The sequence below is a fragment of the Thamnophis sirtalis genome, unplaced genomic scaffold, assembly GCF_051295495.1.
Source record: "Thamnophis sirtalis isolate CommonGarterSnake01/CBP01778 unplaced genomic scaffold, rThaSir2_p1.2 scaffold_3, whole genome shotgun sequence".
Taxonomy (NCBI): Eukaryota; Metazoa; Chordata; class Lepidosauria; order Squamata; family Natricidae; genus Thamnophis; species Thamnophis sirtalis.
The window spans coordinates 102,760,181-102,786,362 of record NW_028261383.1 but is presented as its reverse complement, the minus strand read 5'-3'; the positions used below and the strand labels follow the sequence as shown (position 1 = coordinate 102,786,362).

Here is a 26,182-nt window from a genome sequence, read left to right as displayed (position 1 = left end):
CATTTATCTCTAATACATTGGACTTTTTATAGCGGCAACCACTTTATTTTAAAATGTATATGCTCTTCGCCCAGAGTCTCCGAGACCCTATTGACGCTAAGGCCGCCTGTGTCCCCAGCTCAGAAACCACACACGTGGCCTTTTTTTGCAACAGATTTCGTGCGTTTAGTTTAGTTTGTTGATTTGGTCGTTTCGGAGATTTCCGATTCCAACCTTTTGTGCATATTTTCCCCCGTGGGAGGTAAGGCGCGATATTGGATTTGAGACAAAACTCCTGCTAATCAATCTCTGTTCCTTCGCTCACTTAGGGGGTGGGGAGGCGGAGGAGGTCAAGCGGAGGTTAAAACCTTGGCAGAAGGTATGAAAAGACCTACTCCCCATATATCACTCTGCCCGAGACCTACAACTTCCCGAGCGCTCTCAGTCTTCCTCTTCATTTTCAACGACCGCTTCTCCCCCCCGTGGGGCGCGCAGATAGATGGAGCGGGGGTGAGGATGGGGGAGAGAAATCCCGGCGGCTTTTCTGGTTGCTTTGCATTGATTTTGCTTGCCTTGTAGCCGGCTTCCCTTCTCCTGCGGAGCTCGTGTCCCTTTAAGAGCCCTGGTGGATTGGAGCACATAACCACATTGTCTGAGCGGCCCTGGCCGGGGAGGAGTCCCCTCCCGCATCTGCAAACTCTGGACAGAGGCAGACTGGAGGAGGTAGAGCGAGAGGGGAGGAGGAAGAGGAAGCAGACGCCGAGGGTGGTGTGGCTCACTCCTGCCTATCCAAGTTGCCCGCGAGCTGCGCCTAAAAGTTTGTAGTGTACGTTTCTGTAGCAGCCGTGATTCCACCACCCTCCCGAAGAAGGGGGCTCTTTCGCCCGCCTCTGCCTTCTCTCTCCGTCTGTTCCCCCACCCCGATTCCCCCCTGCCTTTCAGCCCGAGGTGTGCCCCGTTTTCTGCTTTGCTTCTGGGGTTCGCGTTGCAGACGACCAACGCTATGCCCCGGAAGAGTATCGTGGAGGTGAAGGTGCTGGACGTGCAGAAGAGGCGAATCCCCAACAAGCATTATGTGAGTCTGGGGACGGGTGGGTGGGGAGGATGGCCAGGGATCTGGCCCGTTCCTGGTTTTCAAATGCAAAAGGGACCCTTCTGTTTGGGTCGGAGCTCTTAGACAAGGGTTCTCTCTCCCTATGGGCAATGGGCAGGCTGGAGAGGTTCGGGGGGGGGAGGCAAAGGGTCTGCCAGATGGCTCTCCTGACTGAGGATGATGGAATTGCAGTCCACGGCATCTGGAAGGGCACCAGCTTGAAGGAAAGGCCCGCTCAAGGATCTCCCTCTCCACCCTTTTTGCAACTTCTGTGTGGTCCCTTCCTTTCTCGGCTAGATTTCTACTCCATGAATGTTGTAATTGGAGCATTTCGCCTGTGCCTGTGCTGCAACTTCCTAACGAGCCAAGCAGGAAGTTCTTACTGCTGCCTGGTGTTTTTTTTTTCTCCCTCCCCTTCTCCCATTTCTTTTTTCAGTATTGATTTTACAAAGGCAGGACTCTATTGACCATCCAGCATTCTAGGTGACTCTGTTGAGTCCTTGGCAGGTTTTGTGTGTGTGTGTGTGTGTCTCAAAATGTGCTTGAAATGTTAAACTGCTGGAGAGAATCTGGAGAGTGTGGCTGCTGTCCTGGCAGAGAATCCGCTATATTGGATCTCTCTCTTTTGAAAAGAAAATAGTGGGTTTTTTTTCCTACCAGATTTGTCTTCCCACTCCATGCTTTGGGTTTCATAGAGAAAGCCCTATGCCTGCCCTGTGATAGGTCAGCTGGGCTTTAAGAGAGGTCTCCTTCAGACAAGATGTTGAATATGATGAGACATGTGCCTATTCCCATAGACTCATAGAGCAGCTTATGAAATACAAAGAAAGAAAAAGCAGTTTAAACAGATTTTTGGATAATCCAAGTTAGTGCCCGGTATGCTTTGCAGACATTGTAGAACAAGAGAACTTTACTGCATAGGTTTGCAGTACTGGATTCTCTCTGAGGATTTGAATCCTCGGGGGCTGATGCCTGCAATTGGTTGGATGCTGCAGTAGCATATCATCTCCAGAAAAGCAGAGTGCATCTGCAGAATAAGCAAATACCTCTCATTTCAGGGTTTACTCTCATCTTGAGTATCTGGTTTATTTCCTGCTGAATCCCACAGTCAACCAACCCTGCCATCACTTCATTTAGTGCAATAAACATTCCTCGTGCATTACAGATTGGGGTGGGAATGCATTGTTTAAGCCCCAAAGAGTTGGCTAGCAACTGAACTGTTAAAGAATCTGAGACAATGTTTAATCAATTCATAGCAAAAGTGGAAAGCCATAGAAGTGGGGGGGGGAGGAGAGAAAAAAGGGTCTGAAGGCTGAAGCTGATTGCTCTTGATCATAATGTAGAAAGAAGTTGAGTAGGAGATGGCTAGGATGCAGAGGAGAACAAGGAGTGAATGGTGGTGTAGAATGAGACGGTTTTGTTAGAATACAGGTTTCTCATCTGTTGCAGACTGTAATTTCTACTTACTGAATTTAAAGCAAATGACTGCAACGTATGCACCTCTAGTGGGAAGTTTTTATATACAAACTTTCTTTTCTTTTTGGCAAAATATAAATAAATATCTTATCAAGACAGGAGAGTGCTTTCTTTTTTTGGTGATAAATTGATAATAGGAATCCAATTCTGTTCAGAATATTCTGCCTTTGTAGACAGCTGTCTGCTCATCAACAGTGGGCAGACATTATGCTTACAAGATTTACTTTGTTTTTTGGGGGAGGGGACCTGGGATCTATTGGGAAAATTGTAGAGCAATGGAAGCTGCTACCCCCCTTGGAATTAAAAATGAAAAGATATCTCAGGGCATACAGTCAATTCAGAAATGTGTTTTCAGGATCAAAGCTCATCTAACAGTTCTGTTCCCACACACCGTTCGTTATCCAATTATCTTTGCTTTTACAATCTAATTCACGATCTTTCGGTGGGTAAGCGAAAGTTGTTGATGATACTGTTACTAAACAATAGGAAGTTAGAAATAGTTTCAAATCTATTGCAAATTGTCCTGATCTACCAGCCTCTTTCTGTCTATATTAAGCCTATCTTTGTAATGCTTCAGAATTTTGTAAATAAAAAGGGGGGGGGGAACTTCTCAAGGATCTTTGAATGTAACTTTTTAAAAGAAGGATCCTGATTCCATCTTTTCCTCTGAGGGGCTCAAGATAGTATGTACTTGATCTCTAAGTCATGTTGTCATCAGAACAACCCCCCCACCCCAAGACTTTGGTGATTGATTCCACTCATTCAGAGAAAGTAGAGTGGAGAGTCCATTCTGGAAGTATCTTTCCTTATCTATGATTATAACCAGTACATACCACAACATAGCTGGCAGTGTTCCAAAATCCAATACTGATGTGAGACAATACAGCCAGTGGGAGGGAGAGGGAGAGTCAGAAAGAAGGCAGAAAAAAAGTAGTGTGATTAACATCTTGTGCATTTTTGTTTACTTCCAAGCAGAACTTTTCTTACATTCAGCAGAACTTTATTTCCAGTTAGGTTTGTGTAAAATGATGGACCAAGTACAGTTATATCTGCTTAGCTTTGGATAGAGATAAAATTGTTTTTCATCTGAAGGCAGCCTGCTATCATGTTAAACTGAGAGAGAGTTATGGAAAGTCTCATTCTTGCCTGTTATTATACATAATAACAGATACAGTTCTGCTTTAAAATGCACCTGAAACTTCTTTGGAAAATTCCATACAGAGAAATGCTGATTAGACATGCACTAGTTTTGTGGAGCGTTATAGTGTGCAAGAAAATAGGTGGTATGAGGAAAGGATCCAGGATGCTCAATGCTAATATTATTACTGCAGAGCACAGAAAAAAAAAGAGTTCTTAAAAAAAATCTTTGGGGAATGATAGGGAATTGTGTCTTCTGATGCTCATAGTGTAATCATTGTGATAGAATAACTGTTCGTTTCCGTGGCACGACATAACCGCGAACGTCAAAAGCGCGCCGACAACACCGCGGCGCTAAAACCGCGATGTCAAAAGCGCGCCCACAACAGCGCGCCCACAACAGCGCGCCCACAACAGCGCGCCGACAGAAGCGCGATTTAACTTAAGGTAAGGTTTAGGGTTAGATTTAGGGTTAGGTTTAGGGTTAGGTTTAGGGTAGGTTTAGCGTTAGGTTTAGGGTTAGGTTTAGGGTAGGTTTAGTGTAGGTTTAGCGTTAGGTTTAGGGTTAGGTTTAGGGTTATTTTTAGGGTTATGTTACAGCGCGCTTCTGTCGGCGCGCTGTTGTCGGCGCGCTGTTGTCACCGCGCTTTAGTCACACGCGCTTTAGTCTACCGCGATTTTGTGGTGGAACCGTTCGTTTCAAATATTTGTAAGGTTTTGTTAGCATAATTTGAGACCATCCTAATTCTTATCTAAACCTGTGCTGCTCTGTAGCATTTACTACCACTTGTGTGTAATCTCAGACTGTGACTTGGCTTTGTAAAAGAATCTCTTGATTCTTGAGAGCCGAGGTGGCTCAGTGGTTAAACGCAGCACTGCAGGCTACTTCAGCTGACTGCAGTTCTGCAGTTCGGCTGTTCAAATCTCACCGGCTCAGGGTTGACTCAGCCTTCCATCCTTCCGAGGTGGGTAAAATGAGGACCCAGATTGTTGTTGGGGGCAATATGCTGACTCTGTAAACCGCTTGGAGAGGGCTGAAAGCCCTATGAAGCGGTATATAAGTCTAACTGCTATTGCTATAACTGCTATCTCTTCTCCTTTTGAGAGGGACAGATTTAATTAGTTCCTGGTTTGTTCAGATCATACTCTGCTGTTACATACAAATGGCTAAACTATACCTTACAAGCTTATAGTACATGCAAAAGTCATGGTTTGTCACTTGAAATGTAATAAATACAGTATTGCTTGCTACGCACAGTTGCTACTGTAGTTGTATACTTTATTTAACCACAATTAATGTTGTTCCTGTAGCACCCAACTGTGCTTCAATGCCAGTTTTGAACCAACTTTTAGCATTAAGCTCCTTGCCTTTGTGGAACATTTCTTGAAGTTGATTTATATCTGTCCTCAGGTTATGGATATTTTCTTACTGTCCTTGACTGAACACAGTTTATTTAGTGTCCATTCAAAGTTACACTAAAGAAAGTGACGTACAACCATTTTTCACACTTATGAATGTTGTGGCATCCCCCATGGTCATGTGATCAAAATTCATACACTTAGCAACTGACTCATATTTTTGACATTTGTAATGTCTCAGAGAAATGTTATCACCTTTTGTAACTTTCCGACAAGCAAAGTCAATAGGGAAGCAGGATTCACTTAGCAGTCATGTTACTAACTTAACAACTGCAGTGATTTGCTTATCAACTGTGGCAAGAAAGGTTGTAAAATATGACAAAACTCACTTAATAAATGTCTCACTTAGCAATGAAAATTTTGGGCTCAATTGTGGTCATAAGTTGAGGACTACCTATATTCTCTAATTCACAAATGTTAAGTGGCCAGACAGTGCTCCAATTGTTTGTCTGGCATTTTATAAAACAAGTACAGGGCAGGAATGGTCACATCTGGGGAAGAAATGGCAAACTGAAGATAGCTCCGTGATAAACAGAACCAATGACTGCAGTGAAATGAAGAGCCAGCGATGGACCAGTTCTTGGAATAATACATTCAGTTTTGGTGGCCACGGTGTAGAAAATATGTGGAGACTCTAGAAAGAGTGCAGAGAAGAGCAACAAAGATGATTAGGGGACTGGAGACTAAAACATATGAGGAACGGTTGCAGGAACTGGGTATGTCTAGTTTAATGAAAAGAAGGACTAGGGGAGACATGATAGCAGTGTTCCAATATCTCAGGGGTTGCCGCAAAGAAGAGGGAGTCAAACTATTCTCCAGGGCACCTGAGGGTAGAACAAGAAGCAATGGGTGGAAACTAATCAAGGATAGAAGCAACTTAGAACTAAGGAGAAATTTCCTGACAGTTAGAACAATTAATCAGTGGAACAACTTGCCTCCAGAAGTTGTGAATGCTCCAACAATGGAAGCTTTTAAGAAGAGATTGGATAACCATTTGTCTGAAGTGGTAAAGGGTTTCCTGACTAAGCAGGGATTTGGACTAGAAGACCTCCCAAGTTCCCTTCTGTTATTCTATATTCTTCCTAATTGCTCTCTAGACAAGGAGATATCCTGAGATTACCCACAAGTACTCCAGACAATTGCTCCTCAGAAGGAGACAGCAAAACAACAGACTGCTAGGCAAGTCTGCAGTTTTAGAGCTCTGGGAGATGAAGGAATAATCATCCTGCTCAAACCACAGTTGGGACCTTTAAAAGGACACTGGGTTTGTTTCCTTTTCTAACCACTTTCAGAAATGGTTTTTTAAGCTATTAGGAATCTTTGGATCAGCAAGTTTTATAGCACTGGATGAGTTTCTTTCAATCCTTAGTGAAATTAGTTTTAAATAAAGGACAAGTTTTTAGGACTTAAGTTTTTTTCTGGAATAGCAAATGGGTGAATCTAAAATCAAAAACTTAGATTTTAGAAAGTTACAAATGAACTAATGGTCCAGATAAATATATGAAATATTCTTTTTTAATTTAATGATAAAGAATCCTTCCTGATAAATAATACTTTTGCTTTGAATTCTAAGAAGAAAGATATTCTAATAGCACTTGCTTTATCACCAGAACCAGATGGAGGGAGAGAAAGGGCAGCAGCATTGGGGAGAGGGAAAATGGAAAGAGAAAGAAAATTGAAATGGGAAGGAAAATAAGGTATAGAAGCCCAGTTGAGGCACTAGAAAAGGAACTAGGCAACTGCTCGGTTTTCAAAACTCAGCTAAAAGGTTTGAAGGCCACCATGCTTTTCAGTTTATAATTAATGACCTTTTGCATCAATCATTGGTTTATTTTCCTCAGTGTCACCTTTTTGTTAGTTTTCCCTAAAATTATTGACGTCCTTCAACTATAGGGTTGATTTATGTTCACTATCTTCGTGTTTGTTCTGTAGGGTACGTTGTAATGGGTGGATTCTTACGTAACAGTGTAGATATAAGACAGTCTGACTCACAAAGATGTTCTGAAAGTAAAGAGAGGAAAGGAGAAGGTGTTACGTGCTCCTTGAAAGAAAGGACGAACATGGTTTTCTAAAATTGACATTGTTGTTTCTGAAAGCCTGTGAATGAAATGAGTTCTGCCGTGAATCAAGATGCTATTTCCATATGAGTAAGACAGATCTGCAATGATAGTTAATTATAGGACCTCCAAACCATTTTTTCCACAATAAGTAGGAAAATGAGAGTGAGTCATCTTGCCATAACAACCAATGGGCACTATAAGCTGTGTTGGAACCAATAATAAATATTCTACTCTGTCCTTTCTAACCATAAAATTGTCTTTAATTTTCTTCCTAAAATCAGCTGCTTAGCATGCTACAAGGGATCGTTGGAGCTTTCTGAGCTTGGTTGTTCTCTTGCAGATATTTCATTATCCAAACTAGGTAACAACATCAGTGCATTTGCAAGAAAACAACCAAGCTCAGGGAGCACCGAGGACCCCTTATTTCAACCTGAGCTACAAATATTCTCCTTTCTTAGTTAGTATGCAATGAGCTTGATAAACTTCCTGCTCATTAAGTACTATAGGTTGTGAGCAGAATATATGACAATAATTTTGGGTTGTTCAAACCTTATAATCTTTGGAAAGACACAGATCTAAATGATATATGGAGAGAGTGCTATAATGCAGAAGATTAACACAATCTACCATCCTGTTGTTTGGTCTTCCAGATATACGGGTTGTATTTGAGACTTATAAATTGAGTCTGGGAAAGAGCTCAAGTTGCAGAAAGTTTTTATAGTAGGAGAGACACTAGCTAAGGAACTAGTAGGAAAGTATTATTGTTGGAGTCAAAGGGAAGAAAAAGAAAATGAGTAGGAAGCAATAATGGCCTCTGGTAATCTTGGATTGCCAGAGGTTCTTGGTTGATTCAAGATTGCTACAGAAGGGTTGACAGAGAAATAAAAGAGGAAAATGGCATTGCATGGGATCCTTCTATTTGGTGCAGACACCTAGAGGGAGAACAGGATCTGAAGGCACACACACAAAAAATCAAAATGTTGCTAATTGCAAGAGGTTGCCAGCCAATTTTAACAAAAGCCTTTAATTAACTCTGGGAAATTTTTCATTAAATTAACTGAAGGAACGTTATTGCCAGAAGACAGATGTTAAATCTAAGAATATAGATCAATTTGGCCATGAAACAATTCACCTTCTTATTTTGAAGGCAGAAACTTAAAGAGGGAGAAGAGCTGAAGCTTTATACTTTAGCTGAATTCTGCTTGCTTGGTTATCTGAAATCATCACTCTTTCTTAGAAGCTGTATTTTTCTAACCGGGATAAGTTACCACTAAAAGTTAAAAATAGCTTGATTAATAAGAAGCTTCTTGTGTGCAGTAGTTTGATGTTTGATCCTAAAGAACACACCACAAGGATTTTAGTTAGGAGGTAATGAGAAATTGACCAAGTAAAGGGCATTGAGTGCCTATTTTATAGTATCTTTAAAGCACATAAAGATAACTTCTTTTGAGATTATGGTGCTGGGCTTCTTTATCTCTAGCCTGGCTATAACAGAAGAGTCCAAGATATCTAAGGCATCTGTACCTTTTCATTTTGCTTCTATTTTCTCATTTGAGGGGAAAACAGGCTTCAAATACATCTAAAGACTCCATTGGAATTAATGGGATTTATAGTAAGTGGAATATGTTTGAACTGTTATCTGTATGTCTCGGAATGATTTTTTAAATCCAGTTGTAATCCACTTGCTCAGATCCTCATGTTAAATTTCCCAAAGTCTTCAATGTGCTGTGCCTTTTGAATCCTGATTTTCCCCAGACTTTCTGCACCTAGGCTGCTGTACCTTGAAGTTAGAACAGTTGCTTTATTCATAGAAAACACAGGCCATGTGTGTTAATCTAGCAGCAATCTCTGATTTAACACTAATAGTATTCATGTAGATTTTTCTTCTTTTTAAGTATTTGGCGCAAACGTTTGTGAGCTACAACTTGTTTCCTCTTGCATAGTGAGTTTGCTGGTGTAGCGAATTGTATGTTTGAAAATCCACAGGAGTATAGACTAATGTTTTACCAAGTTGATGCCCTTTGGATTTTAGGGGTTAAAGCTTCAGATAGGGAGACATCATATTGGGGGAAACTAGTCTACCTAGTTTCCTTGTTGGTTCTGCCATAAAACAAACATAGGTAACTGTTCTGACACCCCCCTCCGTACACCGAGGCACTCCAAGACAAGAATTACTGCTAGACAATTTATTCACAGTAAATTAACACACTGACAAGACCTGGGCAGCATTCCAGACTTCCAAGATAAGAAACACCCGAGAGCTTCTCCAGCGTTGGTATAATTAGTTGAATCCTGTAAACAGCTTCCTCCCAAAGTCTCTCCTTATATACTCTCTTGGGAGGAGCCTAATTACAACCACCTGGGTCCAATCATCTTCTGTATCTGTGTAGTTGCTCTCAGCGTTTCTCTGTTCGCCTTTGTTTGACGTCTGGGACCAATTCCCGCTCCACCTCCCCATTGCTCAAGGGCCTGACGTTCTCACCACTGCTCCAGGGCCTGACCTCAGGTATCAACTTCCTATGGCTTTCACCACTGCTCCATTCCTCAGGCGCCTCCTGGTAGCCAACCAGCCTCTCTGGTCCCTGCTCGGAATTGGAACCCTGTCCAGGGTCCTCCACATCTTCCAGAGCCGACTCATAAGGCCCCTTGCTGTCGGAGTCTGTTTGCAGCTCCAATGGCTCCTGCTGGGCCACAACAGGTAACACTTTATGATTAAATATTAATGGAATAGATCAGATAGATTTTTGTTTAGGATAGATTATTCCACCTGACCCACAAGAGCTACAGACAGCATGATAGGCATGTGTTGCTGCATGCTTACTCACAACCACTTTGTGTCACTAGTTGTCCCTATAAAAACTCTTATACGGATCTTCACAGAGAACTGGGAATGGCTTTTAGAACAATCATCTGGACTTGTCAAAGGATGTAGCTTTTCCATTGCTTTAACAAGAGGGTGTCTCTCTTGGTCAAGCATGATTTTCAATGTACCTCCATTGAATGCTTTGCATAGCCATGATGCAAATGCTGTAAATCAGAGCTCTCAAACAAGCGTTCCAGGCCAGATGCGTCACACGCTGGCCACACCCACGCCGAGTTTTGCAAAGGAGAAAAAAGTCCCGATACGTCACGTGACACCGCTGTGACGACACAGGTTTGACACCCCTGCTGTAAATTATGGAGCAAAAAGCTATCCCTTGTTAACAGCTTTCCCAGTTAAACCTTGCATGTTTATTCATTCCTTTCTTTGTCAGCATTTGTATTGGTTTAGCAAATCTTTCTTACAGTATGTTCCTGCATGTCGGGACAACCGTTTGAACTACAGGCATAAGAGTTGCTGCTCTTTGGATTTGTATCTAGCATGTAGTTGAATAAGTCCGACAAAAGGAAAATAAGTATGATGATATATGTGAAAGAAGTGCACAGAAATATTGAGACATAGCAGTTTGAGAATGTTGATCCTGTTGAGATAATTTCAATCAGACTGCAAGGAAGGAAAAACAACACACATTTCATGTGAGGGTGGACTGTAGACATAATTTCATCTCTGATTGTTTTAGGATTTCTGGTGAAATTGAAGATTAGCAGCTCTACCCTGCTTTTTTGCCACTTAAAAAAGAATTCCGAAACAGGAATGCTGAATTACTGTGTCTTATAAACCAGCGGTCACCAAGTGGTGAACTGTGGACCACTGGTGGCCAGCGAGAAAATTTTGGTGGTCCTCATAAAAATTATTTGCATTTTGTATATTGCACTAAATCAGGGGTCCTCACACTACGGTCCCTGGGCTGGATACATGCAATGAACGCTTGTGTTGCTGCAGAGAGTCTCCCCCTTCAGGGTCTTTTTGTGCAGGATGGAGGGGGGCAGAAATTCTGATTTGGGATCTGCTTCAGCCTCCTGGTGTGGGGCTTTGGCTGAAGGCTGGAGAGAAACGCCGCTGGTGGCAAAGAGCCATAGGGTCTTGTTCCAATGGGACTACATGGCCTGGAACTGGCTGATAATGTCAGGCGCTGAGCCTCCAGGCGCTGGTACCTGGCCTTGCATTCCCACAGGTCTTCCCTTTGCTTGGAAAGACTATGTTTGTAGTCCCCAGTGAAGTGCTTCTACTGAGCCTCCTTCTTGGTCAGATACGATTTGAACTGAGCCAGCTATTTTGCCAACTCTTTCTCATGGTGGCTGCTTAGCTCCAACAACAGCTTCCTTTTGGGGTCCTAACGAGCCTGGGTGGGCAGGTGAGGAGTGGCTGGGAAGGGAGGGGCGAGTAGAGGCCAGTGAGGTGCCCCACAACATGAGTGACATCAAGTTGGCCATGCCCATCCAGTCACTTGACCACCTAGTCACACGCACCCAGCCAGTCATTAGGCAGATCATATAAGTGGCCTGCAGGGTTTAAAATTATGAATTTAATGGTCCCTGAGGGCCAAAAGGTTGATGACCCCTGTTATAAACTATTCATCTCACCCTCTATAAGATTGCAGTAATCGTGCTATGAGATGTTACATTTCACCAGATTTGACTGTAATCCTGTTTTATCTATTATATAGAAATAGTTATATAAAAATCCTATAGATGCACTCTTTGAAGTCAATGGAATTTAAAAGAAATCTAACCAACCTTCCCACATCATTTGATTGACATGGGAATTATTTGTTGAGCATGGAACAAAGCAGTCATGATTCTACATAAAACTGGGGGTGTCACTTCTCATATTCTAGAAAAGACAACCCGAGTCTGTTTTGCAAGGTGGCAGAAGTTTAGCAATATAATCCGTTGTCTCTTCCATAATTAGGGATTGTAGAAGCCATGAATCAGAAGGAGCCTGGTATCACCTCTTCTGTGCAACAGATGTGATGAAAAGGCATAAGTGTTTCCAATAACTCGTTCCCTCAGATGCATAGGTGTTAATCTGATGCAGCATTTGAAAAGGGGATAAGACAAGAGGTGAGAGGAAGGCATGATGGTTATGTAGGTGAAGGTTATGTGTGAGACAGATTATAAGTACCTCCTCAATTAGAAACTAATCTGTTAAAAAAAACCTATTGTGTTTGCAAGGAGGTAGCTTAAAACCTTTCAATGTATGTGAATTCAAAATTTCTCACTCTAAAACGCATAGTTTCATTGTTATAAAATGGCAAATTTGAAATCTGTAGTGTCTGGTGGAGGGATTAAAATGCATGGATATTAGCTTGTCGTTTTGAGTCTTGATATCAAATTTGTGCCCGTTAAAGCTTTGTGCAAAGTCTGACTTGTCTGTATAAGAATTTTTTGTTATTCAGAAAAGGTATTACCGGAGCACCTTTTCTTGGATTCATATGGGGGATTTAAGTTTAGTGTGTTTAAAGCTTTTGATTAAAATACACTTTAGATTATAATAAGAGGTTCAGTTTCAAAATAATGTATCATTTACATACAGCAAAGTACATCAGGCTACAGCATAATGTGATTCTGTGTCAGTTCTCAGTATGTTTAGTACTCAGTTTTAGCCACTTAACTTTAAAAAGGCACAAGATGTCCAGAAATGTTTCCAGAAAATGCTTGGAGTGCAATGAGAGAAAATGGAATGAGATAAAGCTATATAGTCTTCTCTCTCTCTTGTTCTGGAGGGCTGCTACAGAGAAGATGCACTTCCTGGATCCCAGCAAATGACATTGTTTAATCATAGAAACCTGCCGCATGCCAATTATGGGCAGATACTATGGGAGAGAGTGTGACTTCACAGTGACTTTACAAAAAGAAATTCCCTTGGAAGGATCATGTGGTTATGAATGTGCCCTTGCCTAAAGCAAACTTCCAACTCATATACAAGTTGAGTTTCTGCAGAAGCCTGATGTTGTCAGCCTAATGCGTGGGCTAACAGATACAAACTTAGCCAGATAACAAGTTAGAATATTGACTTAAGTCCATGTCAACTTCGAAGTACATCATTTGTTTGCTTTGTAAGGAAAAAATAAATAAAAGCACTGTAGAATACACATTTCCTTTTGATAAAACCAAAGACTCAGATTGCTAATAATCTGTATGGGTTTTTTTTCCAGAGTGATTGAAAATTACTGATCTGATTAATCTGGGGATCCCCAGAATGATATATCTTGTTCAAATTTGATATAAAATCTCTTGTTAAATGCAGAGGAATGTGAAAATAATTTAAGGGTTTCACCAGCACTAGCAATTTGCGTGTAAGTTTTAGCTTGTTAATAATTGTTTTTCCTATTTTGTTCTGTTTCTATTTAATATTTGATAAAGTGGATTGTAAGAGTTCTTTTATATCTTGGGTGTAAGACAGAAATCTGGGATACTCATTCTTTGAGGTACCTTTTCCTTAACTAATGTTGATTATGGAATTCCCATAATACTCAGAGAGTATAGCTCAAGGGAAGCAGATGACTAACGTATATGAAAGAGTAGGGTGGGGAAGGCTGTTTTTAAAAATAGTCCTGCAGCTTAATTTTGATTGGGTTGGGAGAGGCAGGGACATGTATGACACAAAGTACAAGTAAGATATTTTGTAGTTTCAAGAAAGCCTAATATATATTCACTAGTGGGAACATGTTTCATAAAACAAAGACTGAGGATGCATTGGTCTCTTAAATAATTGGATAAATTACTTTGTCAAGTGCAAATAAAGAACTGAATGCAATTTGATTGGCTAGGTCCTCTTGTGAAAGGAACATATAATGAACGGAAGCCAAAGCAATTAAGATAGGACCTCCAAGAACAAAGAAGTTGTGCAAAGGCAGAAGAAGAGCAACTTCAAAAGAAAAGAAATGGAAACGCAAAGAGGAGCAGGCCAATGAGACAGAAAGGTTTGAGGAATGGTCCATCATAGCCAGCTGTAAATTGCTTCAAGATTTCCCCGAATGAGAAGTGGGGTTAAAATGTTGTAGATAAAGTTGGGTCAGAGTTAAAGATGCAACAGGCATTTTCCTTTAAATAAGCTATTCCGCACTATCCATTCCTCTGAAAGGATAATAGATTAGAAGAGAATGATTTGGCTGTGGGGAGGAACTTGATAGCAAGGGGGAAATGTTGGCTTGTTTTTTAAATAAGGATTGGCATCTTTCCGAACAGTCCACATCTTTCAATTCTATGCATAAGCAAGCCTGCACAAATATAACCTTTTACTAACTTGTTTAAATTATATCTCAATTTATGTAGTCTTCACTTCAGCGTTCACTAGGAGCAACTCTCAGCATTGTTGCTCGGTCATTTGATTGTTCCCAATTCTTCATAACCCAGTGTACAACCTTCCACCAAGACTGACTGTCAGCTCATGCTTATGTCACTAATGATGGTGTCTAATGTCTTGTCTTCTATACTATTGGCTCTTTTTTTATTGCCTTAGATTCTTCTGATCATTGAGGTGTCTGCTCCAGTAACTTTTGCTTCTGCGGTATTTGTCCAAAATAACCAAGCTGTAGCATTTGAGCTTCTGACGAGTATTTTATTTCATTTCTATTGCAGGATTTATTCTTGCAATCCAACTTTTTCCACACTGTTCTCCAGCAACACAATCTAAAGGCATAATTTTTCTTCATTCAGTCTTTGTGATGTTTACATTAATATGGTTTTATGGGAAGACTGCTGACCTTGAAAATATATACTGTACCTTTGTTGCCAGTGTAACGTGTGTTTCAGTAATTTCTCTAGATTTGTCAATTTCTCTCCCAAATTGCAGCTACAATCACCTTCCCTGTGAATTTTTGAACCCAGGAAGGTAGAATATGTCACTCAGTCAACATTTCCATTTATTTACATTCAATTGGCATTATCTATTGAAATACAGATAGCCCTCGACTTACAATAGTTCGCTTAGGGTCTATTTGAAGTTACAATGGCACTGAAAAAATTGACTTAAGACCATTTTTCACACTTACAACCCTTGCAACATCTCCTTGGTCACATGATCAAAATTCAGACACATGGCAACTGGCATGTATTTATGACGGTTGCAGTGTCCTCAGGTCGTGGGTTCCTTTTGCAACCTTCTGATAAGCAAAGTTAATGGGGAAGCCAGATTCACTTAACAACTATGTTACTAATTGAACAACTGCAGTGATTCACTTAACAACTATGACAAGAAAAGTTGTAAAATGGGACAAAACTCACTTAACAAATGTCTCACTTAGAAACATAAGTTTTGGGCTCAATTGTGGTTGTAAGTTGAGGACTACCTGTAATTGTAGATTTGGTTTTTTTTTAAAAGCAAACAAACAAAAACTTATTGAATTAAATACAGTGATATCTTGGTACTCAACTGTTTTGAAATTCATTGAATTTGGTACTCAATGCATTTTGATGTGAAAATTTTGTCCTGATAGTCATTGTTTGTTTGGTACTCCACACACAAACTAGAACTTGTCGATGTCAGTTGCCTTGTGAATCACTACATTATTCTTTATGGGAAAATTGTTTGGCACTCATCATTTTTGATACCTCCCGGAACCAATTATCTATGAGTACCAAGATACCACTGTACAATGGCTTTTGTACTATTTTCTATTAACAAGAGATTCCTTAAACCTTCCTTGATGACTTATAATTTTATTATTTGTATCTTATGATTTATTATTGTATCTTATTTATGATTTATCACTTTGTTGTTTGTACACTTAGAGTTATGCACTGGAGACAGATACCTTGTGTATTTAATAGCAATAGCAGTTAGACTTATATACCGCTTCATAGGGCTTTCAGCTCTCTCTAAGCGGTTTACAGCATATCGCTGTAATCATACAAGTAATCATACTTGGCCAATAAGGATATTCCATTCTATTCTATTCCACCCATCAGGTGATATATCTGTGATTATTAATATTTCTCCCAGTAATTTTAATTGGTTTCCATTTTATTCAAGACACAATTTCTGATTCTCTACTCCAATATTTCTCAGGATGTATTCTGCATAAAGTTAAATAAAGTGAGAGTTTGCAACCTTGGGTTTGATTTGGTTGCTTCGTTTGATTGCTTCATTTTGATTTTCAGTAGGAAGGATGACCAGTATTCCTCAGTTTTTAAAGATTATCCACAAACTGTTATGATTAAATGTGTTTATGTAATTAATGAAACAAAAGTAGTAATCATATTTGCAACTCTTTTGCCATTTTTCCTCAATTAATATTAACAATGTAATCATTAACCTACCTATTTTCAAACTATGTTGGACGCCTGCTAGTTCAGTTTCTATAAATTATTTTAATCAGGATAGGAAAGGTTTGAGCATTCTCTTAGTAGTGTGTGAGATAAGAGTAATTGTTCAGGGCTATAAGCCTTCCTTAATATGGTTTTGTGTTGTGGGTTATAAATTGACTTTTTCCAGTCAGTTGGCCATTGTTTTGCTTACTGGCAACAGAGTGCAGTTAAAGCACTATTTGTGGTTTCCAGCTTGCATAGTTTTAAATAGTCCAGCTGATATTTCATCCACTTCTGCAATTTTATTATTTGCAATATTTTCTAGACCCCAGTTTACTTCATATTCCTGATGTGTGACTCTAGTTTAGTGATCAAAACTTTGGCCATATCATCAATGTTACATGCTAAAGTTATTCTATGTATTTGCACCAACTCTTATTTACCTTCACTGCAATGATAAATAATGAAAGAGCTCATACCTTGCTGTTTCATGTTTTTGTTTGCTTAAATTGAAGATAAATTTTTAGAACAAGATCTGCTCTGCAATTAGTCTTGTTTTTGCTGGCTGGCTGGAAGTCCTCCATCTTTGCTTTCAATGCATATTCAATTTTATTATGTTGTTTCCCATCGGTTGATTTCCATATGTAGATCAATCTTTAAGTAGTTGGAAAAAGGAGTTTGCTATAACAAAATGGGAAGAAGTTTATTAGTGTGTGTCTTGCTTTATTTTATACCCCAGTGACAACTCTTTCAGATGCTATTTTACTCTAATTTCCGCATTCCAAGATCCTATAATTACCATGGCTTTTTGGTGCTGTGTTGATAAGATGTGTATAGACTTGTTCAGCTTTCACTCCTGTGGTTTGAGTTGTAATATTTGATATTGGCTTACCTGGACTCAAATTGAGATCATCTGTCACTCTTGACTTAACTTCCTTTTGTTAATAACAATTACTCCATTTCTTGCAAATCTTGTCCTCAGTAGAAGAATTGATGCTCCTCTAATGTAAAGTGGCCAATCTCATAATACCATTTCTATTTCCTGATTCCCATCATGTTTTCTTCTTGGGCATCATCAGCTTTGCATTGATTTATAGGTCAGACATTCCATGTCTTAGTGGATACGTACCTTTGCTTGTAGCACTGAACTTTTGTTTTGCCTCTGAGCTGTGACGGATGAAGTGATTGTGATACCATGAGCACCAAAGCTACACATTTCCCTCAGCTCTTTTCTAGTACCTTATTGAATACCTTTAGACTTGAAGAACGTGGGGCTCATGTTCCAGCACTGTACTGTCTTGATATTCTCCAGGTTGTGAATGTCCATTTGGTTTCTTGACAATTTATTGCATCAGATAATCGCTTATTTCTCCAATGTCTGAAGTCCTTTTCTATGAGATGCCAATTCTGGGTGATACTTGCAGGAATGCACTTTTTACAGTTGAATTGCATCCTTGACATGCCTTTAATACTACAAAGTACATGTCAGCATTCCAAATATCATCCAGAAATAAATCAGAGTCCAAGGCAGAACTATCTTTAAACTTCCAATTTAATAAGAGAGACGTGTTGGTACATCTGTGGCAATCCCGAATCTGAAACTTCCTGGGTTTCCACCCAGTTGAAAGTTCATGATCCTGTCCCCACATCCAAAAGTCCATCACATGGTCCAATCTTTCTCTGCCATGCTGGCATTTCCACCCATCTAGTTCCGGTCAGGTACGGAGGTGCAGAGACAAAGAATGACCTTGGGCTTCTAGAAAGGAATGTTCTATTATGACAACAACACATTCTACAATTCTACTCCTTCCTATCCCCCCTCCCAATTACTATACTAATGAAACAGCATATAAAATAATAGAGTGTGTGGCAGGCCAAAGATTCTAAAAGGAATATAACTGCAGGCCTGACAGGCGGCCTCTCCTCAAAAGAAAAACGTTTCCTGAAAAGAAATTAACATAAAAGTTAACATAACAAAATTAACAGCCTCTTCCTCGCCCAGAGGGACCCTTTGGCTTATCGGGAAACTTCTCATGGAATTGTTTGACTAACTTCTCCACTTTTAGGTTCCAGCTTTTCAAGTAGCTTTGGACAAAGGGTAACCCTTCCAATGCACTAAATACTGTAAACGACCCCTATACAGCCTGGAGTCTACGATTTTTTCCACCTCATCACGTGTTTCCCCCTCTATCACTACAGAAGGAGGGAAAGCTCGGGTGGATGGTCTTATGCTGGACCCAATTACTGACTTCAACAAGCTACAATGAAATTCTGGGTCAATTTTCCCTAGACTTCTGGGTAGACTGGGTTGAACCGTAACTGGGTTAACTATCTTCACTATCGGGAATGGACCTAGAAATTTTGGACCAAATTCCTTGCTAGGCATTCTTAATCTTATGTATTTGGTAGACACAGAAACTTTGTCTGGATGGAAGGGGGGTTAGAGCGAGCAATGTTTATCCGCTTGCTTATTGTAGGATTCTGCCACATCTGCTAGAGCTTTCTTTGTACTTTCCCATCCTTTCTTTAGTGTGTCCATCCATTCATTCAGAGGCATGGAGGAGGGGGGGTTCTCTAGGCAACTCAGGCATGGGGACAAATTCCATGCCACTGATAATCTGGAAAGGAGTTAATTCAGTGCTGCTGTGGACCGAGTTGTGATACGCCACTTCGGCGAAGGGTAGCAAGTCCAACCAGTTGTCTTGCTGATAGTCCACATAACACCGGATGTATTGTTTCACCACCGCATTGGCCCTCTCTGCTGCGCAGTTCATGCTGGGATGAACCTCTGAGCTCAGTTCTTGTGTGGACCCAATGGACCTCAGAACCTCTCTCTAGAACTTGGCCGTGAACTGTACCCTGTGCAGTTCTGAAATGATCCTCTTGGGCACTCCATGCAGGCGATAAATGTGTTTCACAAACATTTTTGCTAATTTCTTTGTAGACGGCAACCCTGAGCAAGCGATGAAGTGCGCCTGCTTGGAAACCAAATCAATAACTGTCCAGATTACTCTGTTCCCACTGCTGTCTGGGAGTTCGATGATGAAGTCCATTGCGACCTCTTCCCATGGTCAGTTAGGGTTGGCCACTCATTGTAGTAGTCCAGGGACTTCTCCGGTAGTGGTTTCATCGTTGCGCAAGTAGCACAGCTTTTTACATAATTTTTCACCTCTGATTTCATCTTTGACCACCAAAATTGATGCCTGGCAATGTGGAACATTTTTAGGAATCCAAAGTGGCCTCCTAGTTCTGCCTCATGACTTCGCTGTAGAACTTCCAGCCTCAACCCCAAGGGGTACCGTTTGGACCCCTTCCAGGCTAATCCTTCTTCCATCGTTAGGATATGTGGTTATTATTGAGCCACTTGTCTGTTGGGAGCGCCAATTTCATAGCTGTCATCAGCTTATCCTGGCTTTGGTTAGTGACTTGGGCTGTCTTTTGGTGGGAGGAAGAAATGATGGGGCGAACAACTTCTCCCTTCTTACTGTCGTACTGCGGTTTTCTCGACAAAACATCCCCCAACAAGGTTTTTGGTACTTGTTGGATCCCTGGTGCTGCAAGTTCTGGGCTCTTGGGTTCAATCATCCCTGGCTGGTCCTTTTCCTCCACCGGTGGTAGCGGCCCAAATGCAATCATCAGTTTCCTACCACCGTCTTCCCATTTTATCGTAGGCTTCCACTTGTCACGCCATGCAAGCCCCAAGATAATATATTCTGGCATCTATGGAGCCACAATGAATCTGAGAAACTCATAGTGGCAGCCCACTTGTAACTTTACCAGTTCAGTTATTAGCATGGCTAAAAGGAATATAACTGCAGGCCTGACAGTACCTTGTTTTTCAGACTATAAGATGCACCCCCCCCCAAAAAAATTGGATGGAAATGTCTGTGTGTCTTATACAGCTAATATTGCGGCAGCAGGGGAATGGGTGGTGAACAAGTAGTGGCGATTGGGCCATGGAGAAGGTGCAATGGGCCACGGCAAAAGCAGCGAACGGGCAACAATGACTGGATGGTGGTGAACTAGCAGTAGTGCCAAATGGGCCGTGGCCAACAGGCTGCAGTGGCGGCAAACAGGCGGTGGAGGCAGAGGCAGATTTTTTTTCTTTTTTTCCTCCTCTAAAGCTAATGTGTGTCTTATAGTCTGGAGCATCCTATAGTCCGAAAAACATGGTAATTCTTCATAAAGGGGCTAATTAGGGAACATTTGTTTCTATTCCTGTGGACTTTTTGTTTTTTACTAGATTAGGTAGAGATGATGCTTCAGGGTCTAGATGGGTATATCTAGTACAAAAATCTCTCTAATTTGTTATTGTGAATTTTGTGTGATTTAGACAGTTCAGAAATGTCCCATACCAAGCATGTTAACACTATTGGCCAGTCAGATGCAATACATTAGAACCGGCCCAATGCAATAGCAGCAACTGTGCTGGCATTGCGTATGTTTTCAAATGTGTAAACAGATAATGAAGAAGTGCTATGCAGCTGTTCTTTTGAAAACTCTGAGATGATGGCACAGTTGGGGCATTTTGTATCTGGCATTGTTGTAAACTGAGACTTCATCTCCTACACAAAGCATAGGGTCTCTGTTTTCTAACCCACATGGCTTGTTGAAGTCAGCTTGCTACATTGAATTAAAACAGTTGCACATCCTACAGCGGTATATTGAAACTTTTAGGACTATAAAGATAAAACACATACAAAGTTAGCTGCAGCAAATAAACTGAAATTGATTTTTTAGATACCCATCAGTTGAAGTAGAGTGATATTGGTCACTGTTGATGAGAAGATCCTTCCATTTACTGCCCAGGATATGAAAAACAAGAAGAGTCATAATCAGAAATGATATAGTAAAAACAGTATTCTGGTACAATGAATTCAATGAGCAAATAGTATCAATTACACTTGGTGGACAGTTGTTTAATGCATTAATGATTTTGGTAATGATTTTGTAGTAGTGAATAGTTTCTGCCTTTTAGGATTAACTATCAATAGTAAAGGAACTGAGAGGCAAGAAATAGGTTGGAGACCAACATTGAACAGAACAGCAATAAAGACCTTGGAAAATATATTCAGATGGTGTTGATGTGTCTATTCCTACAAAGATTAGAATCGGCCAGGCAATGAATGGTTTTTCCGTAACACTGAGGTCGGGCTCTGAAGAAGCAGAATAAAAGAAATATTGATGCTTTTCAACTTTGGTATTAGAAAAGAAACAAATCATAGCACAATTCAACTCAGAGTTTTAATTCTAGGCACAAATGATGAGGCTCAAATTATCATGTTTTGGGACAATATTCAAATACCTAGTTTTCTTGAGTAGTTCATAGTGCTGGGAAATTAGGGAAGGAAAGAAAAGATGAGAATCTTCAAGAAAAAGATGGATGGATTCAGTTACAAGAGCAATGTTGGAAGACCAGCAGAGCCAAATTAAGGACAGATCACTCTGGAGTTGGTCTGTATATATGTCACTAAGCGTTAGCACTAGCTTCATGGCACATACTGACTTGATCAAAGTCCCAGAGTTCATCTCCAAAAGATTTAGGCAAACTAATTCCTATTTTGATAACAATACTATTAGTTCATGCTGCTTCCTAATTTCCCTTAAGAAGACGTATCTTCTTGAAGAGTAAATGGTTACCGGAATGAGCCCACCACTTCAAAAGTGGAGGAAGGAGAGATATATTATTTGTTGATTCTTTTTCCTTTCCACCAAGTTGCTTGAATGACCCTTTTTTTCCTTGACAGCTCTGTTACAGTTGGACAAATTCCATTTGCATTTCTCTAGCAGTCCAACTTGTCATTTTGGACAGTTTTTCTTTCTTTCAAGCTTCCCCCCCCCCCAGTTTTATATCCCTCAATATGTCAAAGAAAATCTCTGTGTGGAACAATCTGCTAGCCAGCTGTTTGTCTAAAAGGCTCTTTTTCTTCCCCCTTTACAGACAGAAACTGAAACAAGGGACTGTTTAACATAGCAAAGGCATCTTTTAAAAATGAAATCAAATATCCGTGCTGCTCTTTATTTTTTTTCTGCCTCTACACACATGAAGGGTGTAGATTCTTGAAGGATGAAAATATATAAGATTGCATGAAAATAAATATAACTTGTTACAATAATTTTTTTGCACATAAGTGTTGATAATTACATGGGAATTTACTAAATGGGGAGCAGATATGTTTTATGCTATTTTCAACTTTTAAGTTGCCTTCAAGGGCAACCACATGCAGCACGAATTGTACTAATTTAGCTACGATGTGACAAAAGCATGAATCTTCAACAACCCCTGGTTGGGAACAGAGAGGGGGGGGGCAGTGGACAACTTGACCCCAAGCCAGAGAGGAGATGTGATAGAAGTCTTGATATAGGGCCGTGATGGCGAACCTATGGCACATGTACCAGATGTGGCACACAGAGCTCTCTCTGTAGGTATGCACGCCATCACCAGCTGTTCTTCCGGTATCTCCCAGACAATCTTTCAAGACTGTGTGAGTCTTTACACAAAGGAAGCAATTAGAAATGTGACCTATTGCCCTTTATAAAACAGCTATATCTGACTAAGGATTGCATCACTCAGTATCAGGGTTCCATTGCACATATGCATGCCAGCCAGCTGGTTTAGCATGCATGCACACCAGCCAGCTGCTCTCTTCTGGGTCCTGGTGCTTTCACACGTGCAGCACGTGCACTCCAGGTTCAGCATTTGGTGCTGAAAAGGTTAATCATCCCTGATCTAGGAATGGATGACCATAAAAGACTGGGTGGGACATAAAGGCTGCAGTTGTATCCCAGCAAGACAGAGTAAGGAACCCACTGCACCCAAGGATTTTCCATCTATTGCTCCTGATGGAATCGTGCTCCCCAAGAAAGAACTGTATGCAATTTGAGAGCTCTCCTCGGCTCACAATTCCTATTGGAACAGCACTAAAGGCCTTTATTCAGCTTTGACTGGTCTACTGTCAATGTCACTCTCTGCCAATCATTCTCCCACAGCCTAACCCACTTCATAGGATTGTTGTTTTAATGAAAATAGGAGGAGGGTAGAGTATTAGGTATCTTTGCCACCTTGAGTTATTTATAAAGAATAATGAAGGTGGAATAAAAACCAAATAATCCAACAATGAAAAATTAGTTTCTAGGGACTTTCAGCTATATTCATGTGATTGGTATTAAGTGTATCGCAATGCTGCCTCTCCCAGACAATCTTTCAGGACCGTGTGTGGGACTCTGCAGTCTTTACACAAAGGAAGCAATTAGAAATGTGACCTATTGCCCTTTATAAAACAGCTGTATCTGTCTAAGGATTGCATCACTCAGTATCAGGGTCTCTCCCACTGCAAAGGTGTGTGTTCACTGTGAGATGATCTCACTTGGAGCAGAGTAATCCCCTTGGTGGTGTCCATTGTTTTTCTTTCCACAGCTGACATGGGCTGAAGAGTTTTTCCTGTGCTGGAGTTGACCCAAGAAACCCTGGTGCTTAATAAAGCATTTTTAATCAGCATATTTTCAAGGAGAGGGGGACCCACTGCTGTAGTCATTCTGTTACTGTGTTCCTCTAGGATTAAAATCTGGATCAAACGTTGCTGAAGGAAGAGGTCGTCTTGTTCAGGGTGTAATTTATTTCTGTTGGCCTCAGTCTTTTAATAAAGAAACCATGGCAGTATAATTCATCACTTTTTATTGGTCTGTCTCCTTGTTAGGCATTTAGTGAAATGTTGAGGGTAGCAGGCTAAAAGCCCGCTCTATTTCCTGGAATAATTTATAAAATGAATAATTATTATTATACCAGCCAGAAACCTAGTTAAGCCATTTGTAGAAGAGCATCATGGCTGCCATCCAAAGACCTTCTTCAAGCATACCCATAGCCTGAAATGGGCCCAGTGAGACTGTTTGTAAATAATCAACTCCTCTTTTTTAATAGCCTTTGCTATGCTGTAGGGATTGCTGTGATCAAAATGGAAATTCAAAGCTATCTTAGATGCACAGATCTGTCTGTCCAGTTCCTTGGATCTTGTCCAGGGTCTGGTAAAGTTCATTTCATTTCATTCAGATGGAAAATACCATATGAGAATGGTCTAAAACAACGCCCCCCCAACCTTTTGGGCACCAGGGACCTGTTCCATGCAGAGAGATTTTTTTGCAGACCTGAGGGGGCATGGTTTCATGTGTTGCCTGCAGCCCACGGATGGGACTTCACTTGTTTCTGAGCCGACGTGGCGCAGTGGTTAGAGTGCAGTACCGCAGGCTACTTTAGCTGACTGCTAGTTCAGCAGTTCAAATCTCATCGGCTCAGGGTTGACTCAGCCTTCCATCCTTCCGAGGTGGGTAAAATGAGGACCCGGATTGTAGGGGGCAATATGCTGACTCTGTAAACCGCTTAGAGAGGGCTGAAAACCCTATGAAGCGGTATATAAGTCTAACTGCTATTGCTATTGCTATTTCTGCGCCCCAGTTTCTGGCGTGCTGCAGACTGGGGGTTGGGGACTCCTGATCTAAGATGCTTCGTAATTTTTTTTGCGCAATGTATTTGTGTATTTTCTCATCTCTATAAAGTGACACAGATTGGAAAGGAATGCGTGCCTTTAGAATGATGACCTTTTTAAAATAATTTGACCGTATTTCTATTACAGTAAATATGTACACATATTATATGGTAATATGTACATATAAATAGTGTATTTTTTCTCATATTTGTTTGCCGTTCTAGTGATGTTTCATAGTACCAGCTCACACAATTAGCCAAACTGGTAATACCAGCACATAACGAGCATTGCATTTTGTACTGCGATATCATCTTCTACATCAGAAGGCCAGCTTGTGAGGTATATGCATCCTAGTGCATATGCTCCTTTGGCTGGTATTCTTGAATAAATGCTCATTGTGTGATTAGTTTCTAATCCACCCAACCCCGTTATTCAAATGGAATTCTCAAAATGCCGATGGTGTGAATCAGCCTGCAATTTCAGCCTGCATGAAATATATCAGTAATTGAAGAACTTTCAAGAAAAGCCTTCCCCTCCCATTCCCCCCCTCCTGTAATTTCTTTCCAAGAACTCACAATGTGCTCAAGAGCTTTAAAAAAAGGGGGTGTTCCATCCCCTTCCAAAGGAATCCCAGGATGCACTTGGTTCACAAAAAGGCCTGTTGCAAAGCAGCCAATGTGATGACATCATGCAGGCCTTTGGCCCATGGAGGTTGGCTTGCTAAGCATTTGATAGCATTTCAGTAATGGATAGTCTCTGGCAGTCTGCCCTGGAGGGAATGAGAATATTCCATTGGTCTGGGAAAGCCTGTATCAGTTGCTGCCTTTCCTTTCTCATGAGTCTTTCATCAGATTTATGGAAACCGCTTTTAGGGGCAGATTTTATTTAAAGCTGAGAACAGGGAAAATGAACCTGGGAAAATAAACACTCGCAATATACAGACATGCATAAGACAAAAAAAATGGGAAAGGAAAAGAGAGAGAAAACACTTGGACACTTGGGTTTTTTTTTTTAAATTAAGTATTTCCTTTATTATTCTCTTTTGGTTTGCAGTGCTTTAGAAGCAAAGCGCAATCATTTCTCCTGAAATTGAGTTTTCATTTGAAATGTCTCCTGTCTCCTTTAAGGAACAAAAGCGGGATTTGCACCATATTAAACATAATGTGGTTTGATTGATTTATGTTACATAACCCCAGCTCAAGTGTTTTGTTTGCTAAACCATCTTTAAATATGGTTTACTATTGTGTTGAACAGAGAAGGAAAGCAAACATACAACTGATGCATGTACTCTACAGTATCCAGGATGGATACTTTAACTTCATGTATACATAAGGGTGAAAGTGGTTCTTGGGTCAGGGGAGTGGAAAGGCTAAAACATTAACAAAGAGTTAGCTATAGGGAGAAAC

General features: G+C 40.7%; 1 protein-coding gene across 5 annotated transcripts in view; it reads left to right on the top strand.

Annotated features, from left to right (window-relative positions):
• Positions 1-730: 730 nt before the first annotated feature.
• SH3PXD2B (SH3 and PX domains 2B) overlaps positions 731-26,182 on the top strand; it is a 135,916-nt gene continuing 110,464 nt past the window's right edge. For 2 of the 5 annotated variants that reach the window (XM_087709620.1, XM_087709619.1), the window contains exon 1: positions 731-1,054. In XM_087709620.1, the coding sequence (XP_087565746.1) occupies positions 983-1,054 (72 nt within the window). In that variant the 5' untranslated portion in view covers positions 731-982. Of the gene's footprint in view, positions 1,055-12,090; positions 12,109-26,182 lie in introns of those variants that run through there. The other 3 variants (XM_087709622.1, XM_087709623.1, XM_087709624.1) reach the window with 2 other exon arrangements.